General features: G+C 43.1%; 1 protein-coding gene across 1 annotated transcript; it reads right to left on the bottom strand.

Moving 5' to 3' along the window:
- Positions 1-4065: 4065 nt before the first annotated feature.
- dll4 (delta-like 4 (Drosophila)) lies at positions 4066-12624 on the bottom strand. Its single transcript, XM_026319104.1, has 11 exons — positions 12198-12624; positions 11782-12045; positions 11345-11402; positions 10408-10671; positions 8155-8215; positions 6998-7128; positions 6615-6784; positions 6299-6518; positions 5064-5802; positions 4722-4830; positions 4066-4258 (listed from the first exon to the last, which is right to left on the bottom strand). Exons 1-11 carry the CDS (start codon positions 12249-12251, stop codon positions 4253-4255), a joined length of 2076 nt encoding a protein of 691 aa, XP_026174889.1. The 5' UTR covers positions 12252-12624; the 3' UTR covers positions 4066-4252.
- Between the last annotated feature and the right edge of the window lie 1786 nt (positions 12625-14410).

Below are 14410 nucleotides of genomic sequence, written 5' to 3'. Positions count from 1 at the left end.
GTGAGAGCTATAAACTAGTCTAAGAAACCTAAAGGCAAGACAAAGGTCCCTGAAGATCCCTCACCACCATATACAACACATTCATCTCAGTGCAGTGGAACCAGGGAAAATAACCTTGTTTCTTTTCTTTTTAAACATGCTGTACAGTGTTTAGTCACAGTTTCAGTTTTTGTCGAGACTTCAGGAGGTGGGCTCATGCTGAAGGTTCTTTATATAGACAAAGGCAACCGTGAATCAAAACAGCCCAAAATATGAACCAAAGCACAGACACAATGAGACAGAAGCATAATTAGAAAAATGTCAGGCCTGATCAACTGTACAGAAATGCCGAGCACCTCTGGTGGATCTTGATATAGCTCAAGCTTATCTGTGCTCAATAAATAGATTATCTATAAATAGCTGGCATTATCCACCTTGATAAGCAGCCAGACAACTTTATCAGCTCTTCATAAATCTAAAGCAGTACACAATCCAGGCCTTTGAGAGACCCTGTGTTATGTACAAGCTTCCATCCCATCATGCTTTGGCCTTTTATGTCCATCCGCTCCTCGAGCCAGCTGCTGCAGGATCCCTGGGCTGCTCTCACCACACGCCACCAAAGGCTTTTAGTGACAGCACTGCCTGTGATCTAATCCTGTGCACAGCTCAAACGTTTTGCCTAAGGCAGTTTATCAAATGCTCACCTATTTGTCTTTAATGTCAAATTAATAAATCAATATTGATCATTTTAGCCCCAAACTGAAATTTGAATTTTGTTTTTGTGCACACAAAATAGATAATGGCCTAGTTAAAGGACGACGGGTGCAACAGTGTTTTTTTTTCTTTGTCTATTGTGTAAACCTTCTCTAGTGGGTCAGGAGCTTGAGGACATTCACTGGGACAGGTCAGTGTCATGTCAGTCTACAATAAAAGACTGCTCTTGCAACATATTCAAAACCTGCTTGTTATGTTCAAAGGTATGTTTCATATTGTTTTAGTAGTTGGATGCATCATTTATTTATCATTTGTGGTCATGACAATACATATCAGGATAAGCCTGGCTCATGCTCTGAAGTGTGTAGGTGTAGGTGATGTGCTCCTGTTTAATTATGTTGCTTCAGACTTGTGCTTGAACACTTATCACCTGTGTGTGGGTTTCTTACTGACACCTAGTGTTAATTAGCAAGAGAAATACAGGGCAAGGTAACAGCATCATATACTGGGGTATCAGATAATCTGCCCACATATGCATATTCAAAACCGCACAGGCAGTTTGTCAAAATGAGGCAAATCAGCTTTTGAATGCAGTGAACAGATGTGACACTGTGAAAGAAAGCCAGGTCCACAGCGATATAGCAGGTTTGTACTCATAATTAGGATGGAGCATCACCATCTGTAAAAAAAAAAAAGGAAGTGTCATGTAGAGAGACTTTGTCATAAATTGGAATTTTAGATCTTCTTCCTGATTCTTCGCTTATGACATCCATTCATGAGTTTTCCCCATTTTCTTCTTCAGAATAAATAGTGCTGATTACCGTGTTTGTCTGAGCTCTCGCTTGTTTTGAGGTTGTTTCCTGAAAACTCAAGTCGTCTGTGCGAGCGAGGGCAGACTGAAGAAAGCAATGCGTGAGAAAAATCGTTGGCCTGTGCCGGCATGTTCTGCATTTTTTAATCAGCGAGGAAACAGGAACTGATGTCACTGGGTCACAAACAGGATGCTGTGATTATAACACAATGAAAATGCCTGGCCATGCTATGGAGACCCAGAGGTCAAAGAGCAGAGCCCTACTCTGTGTTCGCCACCGCGACCAAGTGTGAATGAGGGTGTTAGTGTAATGATGCTGGGAAGAAACTCTTACGTGCTATCAGGTTGGGCCATGTAACAGAGCAGAACACGAGGGCCTTTAACCAGGCGATTAATCGCTGTGATAACATGTATGTTTTTCTTGAGCAGGCCGGAATCTCCCTTTTGTAAACTTTGTTTTATGCACACACACATACACACAAACAAACCCTTAGATGAGGATGCCTCGGTCAACAGGCTAACAGGATGTGTGTGAGGGAAAAGCCATCCAGATTCTCTGCTGAGTGTTGATTGCTCCTGATTAGGGGGTGTTGACTGTTTCAGGATTTCTGTTAATTGGAGGCAGGAGAGATTTTGATAATGTGGATCATAGACTGGAACCAGTGTTTAGGCTGATCCATGGGGGATAGCTCTTCTGCACTGCAGAATTGTGGCATATTATATGAAATAGTAACATTTTCCAAATAAAGACAGTAAGAATTGAACAGACTGTCTGACAAGTCAACTTTTCCAAATAGAGATAATTTTATTTATGTGAATTGATAGCAGATCTGTTGGCTCCCATCTGGTTTCCCCTCCCCTGTGCTGACAGCCCCAATGCCAGGCCCTCTCCCCATCTTTGTTTTGCAGGAGTGGGTGGTACAGAACTGGGCAATGAAATATTGCTCTTAACCCTGGAGGAGAGGCAGGCAGTTGGGGGAGCCTGTAAGTGCTTGAGTGAGTTTTTTTTTTTTTTTTTTTTTTTTTTTAATGGGAGGAGGTCTGCGCGCTGTGTGTGTCATCCACACAGGGCGAGAGGCTTGGCATATGCTGCTGTTTTTATGGCACTGAACACTCACTCCGTGCTCCCCCACGGCATCTGTTTGGTTCACTGTGTGTGTGCGTGTGTGTGTGTGCACGGTTGTGTGTGTGGGTGTGTGTGTGTGTGAGCATTATGAGGGGTGGGGGCCCGTTCCTCTCTGCCCTGTGCCTGGCTTTGTTTCACCATTTCCAGCTTGAGGGGGTGGTATCCGTGGAAACGGATTTGAATTTCAAGCCAATTTAGGGTCGGGGAGAGAACGAGGGCTGGGTGAGTGAGGGGGGAGCCAAAGGCGTTTCCAGGAATTACTCGAGGTAATGATGGTCCAGTCAAGAGGCTTTATGTTACTACTAATGTCCAAAACGTTACATATGACATAGTGTTAAATATGTGTAAAAATTGACTACAAGAGGAAATTTTTAGGCTTCATTAATGTACCCTTAAATTAAACCTACATAAAAAAGAAATACAAGACACCTTTGATCATTTGTACTCAATTTCATTATTTAAAAACACCTCAAAATAATTTCCTTTTCCATTTACTGACAAATTGAAAACAGTTTTCAAGGAAGTTTTATTCTTCAGAAGTTTGGTCCTTATAAATATGCATTATATACAAAATAATATTATAAAACATATAAAGAGCAGTGTGTCATATTTAAATTAAACTCTGGAAATAATCATTTAAAAAATTACATTATTGGTTCTGTATTTTTGAAATTTATTATAGGCAGGCAGTGGTGTGACAGTCTTTTCTAGTTGTTTTTGAGTCTGTTTTTCTCAGTCACGTTGCATAAAAACACTTTTCTATGCAAACGTTTCTCTTGGATCTTGCTGGCACAGCACCGTCTGTTGTGCTCCTGTGGTTTTCTCTTCAAATCCCTGTTGATTAAAAAGTATTTTTCCCCACTTTTTTATGTAGTGCAAACGATCCAAGGACAGACAAGGGCACAAATTTAACATTCAGACCCCCTCTTTTAAGGCTTCTAGTGAATTTGGGCTGCATACAATCTTCACTGTTGCATGGAAAAGTCCAACCAGCCATTTTCACGTGATTGACAGTTGAAGATTAGTTGCAGACATTCATAACTCTCAGTGTTTGTGAGGTTGGATTGTGACGGTGGGCGAGTTCACTTGTCTCGACCCTGAGTCTTGCATAGCAGGCAAATCTGGCAGGAGGGAGTGTGGTGGGAATTTGGACGGGTCAAATCTTAGGCACCTTTTTAACTGATTGGTTGGCTCTCAAAGTCATCATGATTATCACAAGGCCAGGTCAGATGCGAGGGGCTTTGATCCACCTTCGCCGCTTTCTGCTGTCCAGGATGGCCGAGATCATAAATTAATAATTCACCGATGCTCTGTTAGTCTTCACACCTTGTGTAGTCAGTCTTTTCACAAGTTCGTTAACTGTACATGTTTTGCATACAAACACTCGGTCAACATAAAGTTTCTGAGTTCTGTTTTTTTGTTTTGTTTTGTTTAGTTTTTTTTTGTTGTAGTTGTAGAGCAGAGGTTTATGTCTCCTCCAGTTCTCAAGTGTTCCAGAGCAGCAGTGGACATCTAAAACAATCTCCAGTCTCTTCTCAGCATTTGTAAACAATCCAGAATATTATATTCTGCCTTAATTGTGTCTTTTTCCTTGTTCCCCTTGCTTTCAGAGCCCTCACAGTTTATACCTGTGAGAAAGAAAAGAAGAAAAACCTGAGTTTAAATACACAGCAATCCCAAAGCTAAAAGCACTTGTGATTTTTAGAGCATTTTTGAGCTGTTAGTGCTCACACGTTACTTATATTTAACTTGGATATAAATATCTTTAAAAAATTCCACTAAATGCCATGAGCAGTAAAGCATAGCACCTTAGAGACCAAGCAGAGCCAAACGTGTGAGGACATAAAACAAGTTCAGACTTTAGCTCATCCCATGGCCAAGATAAAGAATAGTCAGCTTAATTCACAGAAACCAATAACGCAGATGATTGGGCTATCCCCTGCTCGAATCCAAATACACCACTACCGTCTTTCTAGAAATATCATCCTTCAGTGTCAGCAAGGAAATGTGAGCACTTGGGACAAAATTCTGCATATTGAATGGAGGATTGACAGAAATGCTCCTGAAGATGTGTTTTTTATTTTGTCTTACCTCAGTCGCTATAACGCACTCCCTCCTTTCCTCTGCTATAACAAATACAGACTGGTACATGGAGTCTCTTGAGGAACATATTGTTGATATCCTACACTCTGGCTTTTCACTGCAAACACAAAATGCAATTTGTGTTAACATAATCTAGAAGCATGTGGTAGACCTATGCATTATTAAACACACCCATTTACACTGAGGCAGTTTGCAGCTATATATATATATATATATATATATATATATATATACTGTAACACTTAAAAGACATCTCTGCTATCATGGCACAGAGGGTTAGCAGATGGTTACATGAGCATATTTAAGATTAAATACACTAGTTTTTCTTACCTGTACATTCTACTCAAAGGCATTTTGTCTTCTAAACACTTGTCATAAATTAGACTTTTATCCTCTTGCGTCTTTTCATCTTTGAACTCCTTTGATTTAGAGTTGTAAGAGTCCAAGTGATAGTTTTTATGGATAAAGTTTGATTTCTCTGTATCACAGTCTACCTCCAGGCTGATTTTGTGGTTGGTGTTTTTCAGCTGGGACGCTGGTATTAGATTATCCCTCTGAGCGTTGGACAAGTTGTTCATAGTCTCTGTGTCCCCCCTCTCTCTTTCAGCCTGTCTGTGGATGTGCCTCAAAGCCAGGCCCACCATACACAGCAGCACTAAGAGCGCCACCAGCCCCACAGCCAGAGAAACTGCCGCCCACTGGAAGCCATCTTGTATCTCTCCATTGGTCACAGGAGCGGTGATGTCATCAAAGAGCTCGCAGCGTGGCCCGGCAAAACCAGAAGAGCAGACGCAGGTAGCTGGAGGCTTGCCTGGCCCACCACCCCCAGTGCAAACACCCCCGTTGAGGCAGGGGCGAAGGGAGCACTCATCCAGGACTCTGTCGCAGTTGCGTCCACTGTAACCTGAAGGACAGGTGCAGGTGTAGTCACTGATTCGGTCTTGGCAGGTGCCTCCATTGAGGCAGGGGTTACCGGCGCATTCATTGATGTTGATTTCGCAACGCTGACCAGTAAATCCTGCACGGCAGCTACACACTCGCACGCCACCGTGGATCAGACACAGACCACCTACAGGAGAGGAGAACGGTTCGTGTCAACATAACAAGGCTTTCTAAATAAGACAGAGAATCTAACATTTGCCTGTAAAAGGATATAAATATTTAAAAATCAAGACATTTTAAAATAAAAAAGAACACGATCTCATGAACCTTCCCATGAAGCCCCCCTCACTTCACACATCTCTATCAAATGCAGTGTGACCACAGCACTGTGTATTGTTCTCCTAACACAGAACAATTCCAGAGCCCTCCATGTTTACAGAAAGACAGAAATCGAGCTACGCTGGATATTCATTCCCTTTCATCAACAATTGCAGCGAGCTGTGGTGACATTTACAAGCTGCTGCTCTGAGCTGCTGAGTGTTTATATGGAGGACAATAGATACCAAGTTCCCACCAATTCCTGTTGTTCCACACTGCTTCCAGTTGCAGGAATTTGAAGGGGGGAGAAAGAGCGAGGGGAAGTTCAGAAAGGGGGGAGGGCAAAGAGGGGAGGAAGACCGTACCATTAGCGCAGGGAAGCGACGTGCACTTGTCCACTCTCTTCTCACAGTTGAGCCCAGTGTAGCCGCGAGGACACTCGCACATGTAGCTGCGACCATTGTCCTTCTCCCAGCATTTGCCGCCGTGGAAGCAGGGGGAGTCGGAGCATGTCAGCAGGCTGTGCTCACAGTGGGAACCATCAAAACCTTTGGGACATGTGCATCTGTAGCCTCTTTCCAAATTCTGGGGAAACAGGGAAATGAAAGGAAAAGTTAAAATCATTTAGTGAAATGAAAATCATAGATATCTCTTGAGTCTGGTGTTTTCTTTCCAACTCACTGTGCAGATCCCTCCGTTCCTGCAGGGGTTGCTGTCACACTCCTGCATCTCAAGCTCACAGTTGATTCCTGTGAAACCTGGCAGGCACGTACACGTATAGCTTCCCTGGCCTGTGTTCATACAGGTGGCGCCATTCACACAAGGACGGTGATGGGTGCAGAAGTTCAGATCTGGGGGAAGAGAAGAGTGTTTGTTTACAAGGAGCCTGCGGGGGGAAAAACAACCATCTTCCCCGGATGTGTATAAAGCTATGAATGGAACACTTCAGAGGAAACCTAATTTACTAATGCTTTCAAGTTAATTCTAATGAAAACAGCGTACAAGTAATATGAGAGGATCTTTTAAAAAGGAACAGCGGCAGTGGTCCAAGTTGTCTGGCGTACCTTGGTCACATAATAGGCCTCCCCAGCCCTCCTGACAGTTACACTGCCATGGCAGCTGGCAGGTACCGTGCTTACAGGCCGGGTACTTCTTACATTCGTCACAGAACGTGCCCTGCCATCCGTCTCTGCAGCTGCAAAATGATGAAATAAGTTCTGTGATTAATCACTTGCTCCTCAGCAATTTTAATTCAATTGTACACACAATCCTTAGATTAACTGAGAGCAGACAACTGTGTTTTATAGGCCTGTCATGGATTATCTGGCTATTACATTAAGAATCAGTCATTAACCGTGAAACATAACATTTATAGCTTCATCACAGCTGGACACAGTCGTTACATTCTCTTATAGATCCATCAAAGGAAAAAAAATCAAAGTTGAGCTACATGTGTGGTGAAAAGTTACATCTTTCAATGGTAAAGCTGTTTTCAAAAAGCAAGTGTGAATAAGGAAAATAAAATCATGTACTTATACGAATCTGACAAATTGCAGCAAAGATTTTTGGCACCAGGCTAAAAGTCAAAGTATTTTTCCCTGTTTCCCATGAATATTCATTTCTCAGCACAGCGAGCAGCAACCTTGTCAAAACCGTGAGACTGTGGGGCGTAAGATGAGGTTTTAAGGTTCCAACATTTTCTGCTGAGTGAACAGAGACATGGACAGCTTTACGGTGTTGGGTATCTGAAGGGCTTAACCTCTATTTGGGTCACTTTTAGCGATGGGAATAAAGGATTTGGTTGTAAAAAAAAAAAAAAAAAAGGGGGGGCAAATTAGGATTCAGGAGGAATTTCTCACAGTGAGTGGGTGAGTGAAAATGAATGAGACAGGCGAGTGTTGGGAAGGGGACACGGGAAGCAGAGAACTCAGCGAGTGAGGAGAGAGGGCACTGAAAGAGGTTTTGCTGATTTACTGAACTTCAACCTCTTTTAGTGAAAGATATGAATAGCTGATGCGTATTCTTCAAATGCTCTGATTATGTGTATATAAACATCATTTGTAGGAGGCAGAGTTGCTGACGTTAATATGACAATGAACTTGAGAACAGAGTTCAGAAACGTCCAATCAAAGCTGAATGTAACTCACACTGTTCCCATATGTGTTCCTTCCTACACAACAGCCAACACCTATTTCAACACTTCATGATTATTAATACTTACACACACTCGCCAGGCCTGGAGCAATTTCCGTTCCTCTCGCTGCAGCCCTCCAGACAGATAGCTAAAGAAAAACACAAAACACACATTAAGTCTGCTGCTTTAATGGCCACCTGGCTGTAGAACCACCTTGCCTTTAGGTACAACGTGTCAAACACTGAATAACATTACATGGACATTAAAGTCTTTAGAAGAAGACTCTGGAGTTTGCATGTTCTCCCTGTGCTTGTGTGGGTTTTCTCCAGGTACTCCGGTTTCCTCCCACAGTCCAAAAACATGTATGTCAGGTTGATTGGTGACTCTAAATTGCCCATAGGAGTGAGTGTGAGTGTGTGAGGTTGTTTGTCTCTATGTGGCCCTGTGATGGACTGGTGACCTGTCCAGGGTGTACCCCTGCCTTTCACCCAAAGAGAGCTGGGATAGGCTCCAGCAGGTCCCTGTGACCCTAAATAGGAATAAGCAGGTATAGATGATGGATGGATGGAGGAAGACTCTGGCAGCCCCTCACACTCCAGACAACAACCAAGGCTACTAGCCCTATCATTTTCTTGAAATAGCAGGCAATGACCCTGCATGTTGGAATACAACTGGCCTCAATCTGTCTCAACTTTCCTCAGAAGCCTTCATTTGATCTAAACCTGTCCGCCACTCCCCTCGGGAGCCAAGGGGGAGATCGGCTGAGGGTTTGTTTGTCCCGTTTTGAAGCCTACCGGTCTAGTGTGACACTGATTTGCAGGGCAACATATCAGGCGACTGACGGTAAGCGGCCGGTTTAGTGTAGAACAGATGCTTGCTCTCAATAGCAGACAGCTGTCGCTATTGTTGTTTGTGGTCTGCCAGAACCATATTTGCAGCTGCTACTACCGCGCGCCCAACAATGGAGGGGACTAAACATCGGTGGCGCGTGGCGGATAATAATGCCGTGATTAACCTTGGCGCGTGCAGCCGCACGGACTCCTCCCATCACTGCCCGCGCACCCCCGCCGAAAGGATTAGGTTACCGTGCACGCGCAGTACAGCACTTTGAAAATATATTTTTTTCCTTTATTTTTGTTTTTATTTATTCTTTTAACAAATATCCGGTTGTCATATCTGGTTGTCATATCTGGTCGGGTAATGTCTTCATTAGGACACACACACAGTAAATGCTCACCTGTGTAGGCACTTTGAAGCGCTAACAAGCTAAAGCATTATTTAGCCTTCACAAATGTGTTTTTACTTCCTGTTGCTTTTATCTAAAATGTACCAGCTATTGTTCTTCTGCAGTACTTTTCTACCACTTCCCAAAATGTACACTACACCCAAGTGACTGGGCTCCTTTGAATGGGAGCTTCTGTGTGTGAGAGCAGGGAAATTACAGTGTCTGAAAGATATCCAATTTATCTTTCACATGTATATTTTCTGTAGTCATAGACGATTGATGTGTCTGTAATTGCAACACGTGAGTCCATCTGGTTAGAATTTGGCGCCACGGTCAAAATAGCACATGCCAATTTCTCCTTCGCCGCCAAGTGACATGGATGACAGATCCCCTGTCACCCATGTGGTCACATATCCAGCACATGGTAACTATTATTCTCACGTGCCTCCTTCCTTTCTACTCATTGATTCATTTGTTTTGGTGAAAAGGGCCTTTGGTTACTGTGGAAGCGAATGGCATCGCGCCTCCTCATAGGCCCATTCACAGCTCTCCACAACAGGGGAGTGTACTTCTGGGATTTTGCCAAGTTGGTTTGCATGAGAATAATATGCCTGTTGTCATCTTAAGTCGTCTGTCCCTCAACTACTACTGTTTAATAAGTGTTTACAAACCACAAGCAATTACAAATTAGAGTTACTTGATTACGAATTAGTGATCCTTATGTCATGTGTAGTTTTACCGCTCAGTATCTTCTTGCCTTAATGATGATGCCCTATGAGTTAACCTAATAGCTACTGAATTTATTTCTACATGCTTACAAATCTTTTCTATCTCAGGGCACAAATCGTAATGATGAAGGTCAAAGGTCAGATGCCACGAGAAGAGCTAAAGGAAACAACAGCACCTTTAAGGTAAGTGCTGTCAAACCAGTCCAAGCACCACAGTCAGGCCAGTCATTTTAACAAATCCACCAAAACAACCTAAGAGCAACACTCAACATTAAAACCCCAGTGTCAGAAGACAGACATGCTGAAAGAGAGCGAGAGCAGACTTTTGATATACAGTAAATTAACCAGTGGTGAATAACAGAAGAAGTTTTTTGTTTGATTGCTTACGTTCTTCGCAGTATTTCCCCTTCCATCCAGGTAGGCAGGATAACTGGCCTTCTCGGGTGCAGGTGTAGTGGCCAAATCGGTCGTCTCGGGGTGTGCATTTTTTGGAACAGCTTTCTCCATAGTAACTGTCATTGCAGATGAACCGGTAAGAAAACCTCAGCTCTGTCTGCTTCTCGTTCTGCGTATCCGGAGACCAGTCAGTCCCTACACCCAGTTGTCTCTGGATGGCAAAAAAGCTAATCAAAAAGTCTGAGTTGTCGGTGTCTGAAAGGGGGAGAAAGACAAGCAGGAGGAAATCAGAATTAATTAAGTAATTTAAGCTTGCAGCATTTTTATATCCTGTAATGATTATGGTTTTATGTCAAGAACTGCATCATAACAGGCTGTGGGTTCAAAAGTCATCCACTTTCGCTTTAATAATCTGCCCATTATCGAGCTGCATCCCTTATCAAATCCCATACAGCTTAGATGAAAGATAAACTCAGGTTGAAATTTCCTCTTTCTTTCCGTCAGCAAAAACATTCCCAGGCCCAGTCCCCTCTTCCAAAGGGCAGAACAGAGTAAGGTGTAAAATACAGGAAGATGTAGTCAGGGGTTTTTGGCAGGCACTGTATATTCTCACCAAAGCCCACAGCTCTTTCCCACGCCAAAAATAAACCAGAGGAAGTTCAATTGTATTGGCTATAAGAATGAAAAAGGTGTTCTGAAGTTCATAACAAAGGAGCGAACAGGCATGAAAATGTGTGAAATTATGACAACAATTATAACAGGTGGATAGAAATATGCTGAATGACTAAGCTGCATTTTAATAGCCCACTGTTTGACTTTTTTTTTTTTTTTGGTGTGCATGTTTGTGCAAAACGGTAGGCTGCTTGGAGATCCTCATGTTAAATACACAGACAGAGCTCCCTCCTGTGGTAAAAAATACTGCACTTACCTACAGGTAGATTTCCATAAGGTGAATGCCAGGCTTCAATTATTAATGAAAATGACCCCTATAAGGAGAAGACACGCACTATTAATGAATGTCCATATGACTGATTTTTATATAAAGATCTGAAATTAAGGAGAAAATATGACATTTTCTTTTAACGTTGGATTTGATAGACTGGTGTTTTTTGTTTTTTTTTTTCCAAATAGCTATTTCAATTACAGTAAAGACTGCATAAAGACATGTGTTATAGTAATCGTTGCATGGCCTTCTGGATTTTGCAGTCCAATCTGTTTGTCGAAAGAGTATTACCTATATGGATTAAATGATCTGGCCAATAATCGGCGCGCAACCCCAAATGCATAACAGCTCTCTGAAAACAACATAATAGCTGTCGCTGTGATAAAAAGACATGAAGTGGATGAACTGCTCCACGCTCTTACCGGCCATCCAAAGTTGAACGGTATTTGAATTGGTCTAAGTAAAGTGCCTGCACTGTCCTTGGCGCTGAAAGAGTTTGTCCCCAGCACTGGTGTCATTGTACTTCCAAAGATGCAGTCACCTGGTGAGACCACAGCCTGATAGTTCTTCAAGCAAATTCTAAAATAAGTCCTGCAGTTGGGTTTGCATGCGTTCCCGTTTGCCAGCAAACCTTTGGGGTTTTTAAATTCGTGTAGCTCAAGCTCAAAAACACCGGATCCAAATACCTAAAAGAGAAGGAGATATCATTTAAGAAAACGTCGGTGCTGTTATATTTAGGTTATTCTCTTTAGGAGAAAACACACAAAACATCTGGCTCTCCATCTGTTTTGGCCGAGGTCTCGGGACCACCGGGGAGATGTACTATCCGCCTTCATACCTGTGTTATCAACGTGGTGCTGAATGCGATGGTAAAGGTGAACCAGGCTGCCATCCTTCTCGCTTCTCCAAGGCAGCCGCGTCACCAGCCAATAAAGCAGCAAAACCTCCCCTTCCAAAGTATTTACACCGAGGTAAACAAATGGAAATAAAAACACTCTGCAGCAGATATAAATCCTTCTTCACTTCCAGGGAGTTGTCCCGTAGCTCCCCGGTGCTGTGCGTCAAAAACGTCCAGAGAAAACGTTTCCAATCTCCAAGTTATCCAAAGGTGAGGGAAGACTAGTATCCACAGCCGTGCTTCTGTCTGTCAGCAGGCGTCCTCTCCTCGCATGGTACTGTACTCCACAATGGTCACTCCGCTGTGTGCGCGCGGCTCAGGGCTTGTTTTGGTGCTGAACTTGGTGCGCTACGGGATGTTCATCACTCGCCTTATTACTAGTGAATGAACCGTAGTGTGTCTCCTCCCAGATATATAGAGTTGAACTGCGCTGCTCATTACATAAACTGTCAGTCACCGCGCTGACACCGCCCACTTTACATATTCAGCCCCCTTCCCTTCCAACCCAACAACAATTATCCAGATTTAATACCCACTGGCACTGTGCTGACTGACCACCATGGATACTGGGCGATTATTAACAAGCCCCAACATCTGTTGACTTATTTTTAGCGCACAATATGCCAGACGCACAGGAGGACAATGAAGGAGAGCCGAAACTTCGCGAGCAGAAAGCAGGGCTTCAATTATTGTACTCCATGTACCAGTTTGCCCTTGGTTCCACTCAATTGCACACCTAATTAGCCCTTACTACAGCTTCGGAGCCGTGCGCACTATTTCCTCTCAGACCCTTCGCTGTGTGTGGGGTCATATGCGTTTCTCCTACGGGATGCAGCACAAACAACGAAACCAGTGAAGACAATAGGCAAAATCTCTCTAGGGTTTGTTTTAATTGCAGTAGGCGTTGAATTCCACTTTCTTTAAGTATTGTTCTGCATTTAGAAGCAAATAAGGCCCATACCCTACAGAACAAACATCTTAATGAAAAAAACATCCCCAATTAATAAATACGCCATTTATAAAAACTTGATAAATACGCCATTTACTTTAACGTGCAAGGCTGCCCAACATCAATACAAACACAGTGGCTACTGTGTTTTTACGCGTGTGTGCACAGGCCCATATTGTGATTAAAGTCACAGTTTGGGTGTGTTTCATCTTGTTGGTGGCGTGTGCCCCGTCATGCCCACCCGTGCGTTTGACGGTTTAGTGGCAGCATGTCTCCTATTGTTGTGACGCGTGTCCCTCTCTCGCCCTCATGCGGGTGTAATGTGCGGGACGGGAGACGTAACTATTCAGCTGTATGCAAATAGCCTCTCTCTCTCTCTCTCTCTCTCTCTCTTTCTCTCTCTGTGACACACGCACACACTATCACCTGCTTCACTTTCAACTGGTTTCTTTTTCCTCGTGGCCTTTGAAAGCGATGACACAGGGCCCGTGCGCGGCGATAAAATATTAAATCTGATGGTCTGAAATGAACAGTGAAAGTTAACGAGATCCATGATGGCGATCTTCTCCTGCCTGCATCAGTTTGCCACAACGAAAAATATCTGTGCACATTATTAGGCTATTGGCAAAGGATGCCTATAATGCAGAAAATGGCTGTTGTGACGCGCGTCACAACAAACATATCCCCTTAAACCAATTTAGATTTTACTCACAAATGAATATCATCAGTACAGTAAGGGAAGTAAAAGAGATGTCCCTAAAGGCTTCAAGAATCCATATAAATAGATTAAATGACCCAGACGCTCTGGTTTAGTTTGAATTGTATGAATATTTGGCAAATAGTAACAGTTCCCCCGTGTTTTCCCTATGTATACGGGCTGTTTTTGATAATCTGATTGGATGTATTTGTTACTCGATCGCCAGTGTCTCTCTCATTTACCATCTGGTGGGAGACTGGCAGCCTGACGCACCGTTTTCTATCGTCTGTTCACGGAGAGGACAAGCCAGTTTCCTCCAACCTGTTCATCTAAATTCTATTTGGCATCAGTTGCGCATTTGTGAAAAGGAACTACAGTAATGCTGTAATAACATTCAGTAGGATGGGTTATTTCCCATATTGTAGGCGGTAGAAATATTACAAAGCCTAATGATATGCAGCAACACGAGTTGTTAACAGGAAGAGGATACTGTGGGCTTCTGTGAAA

Source organism: Mastacembelus armatus, chromosome 24 (genome assembly GCF_900324485.2).
Source record: "Mastacembelus armatus chromosome 24, fMasArm1.2, whole genome shotgun sequence".
NCBI lineage: Eukaryota > Metazoa > Chordata > Actinopteri > Synbranchiformes > Mastacembelidae > Mastacembelus > Mastacembelus armatus.
This window is presented reverse-complemented; position numbering and strand designations above follow the sequence as displayed.

What these genes read in the sequence shown, in the direction of transcription:
- dll4 (XM_026319104.1), bottom strand. Translation starts at nt 12,251, where the DNA reads ATGGCAGCCTGGTTCACCTTTACCATCGCATTCAGCACCACGTTGATA. An exon ending in CGTTCAACTTTGGATGGCCG is followed by an intron (nt 11,403 to 11,781) that starts GTAAGAGCGTGG and finishes TTCTCCTTATAG; the next exon opens with GGGTCATTTTCATTAATAAT. An exon ending in CCTTTGAGTAGAATGTACAG is followed by an intron (nt 4,831 to 5,063) that starts GTAAGAAAAACT and finishes TTGTGTTTGCAG; the next exon opens with TGAAAAGCCAGAGTGTAGGA.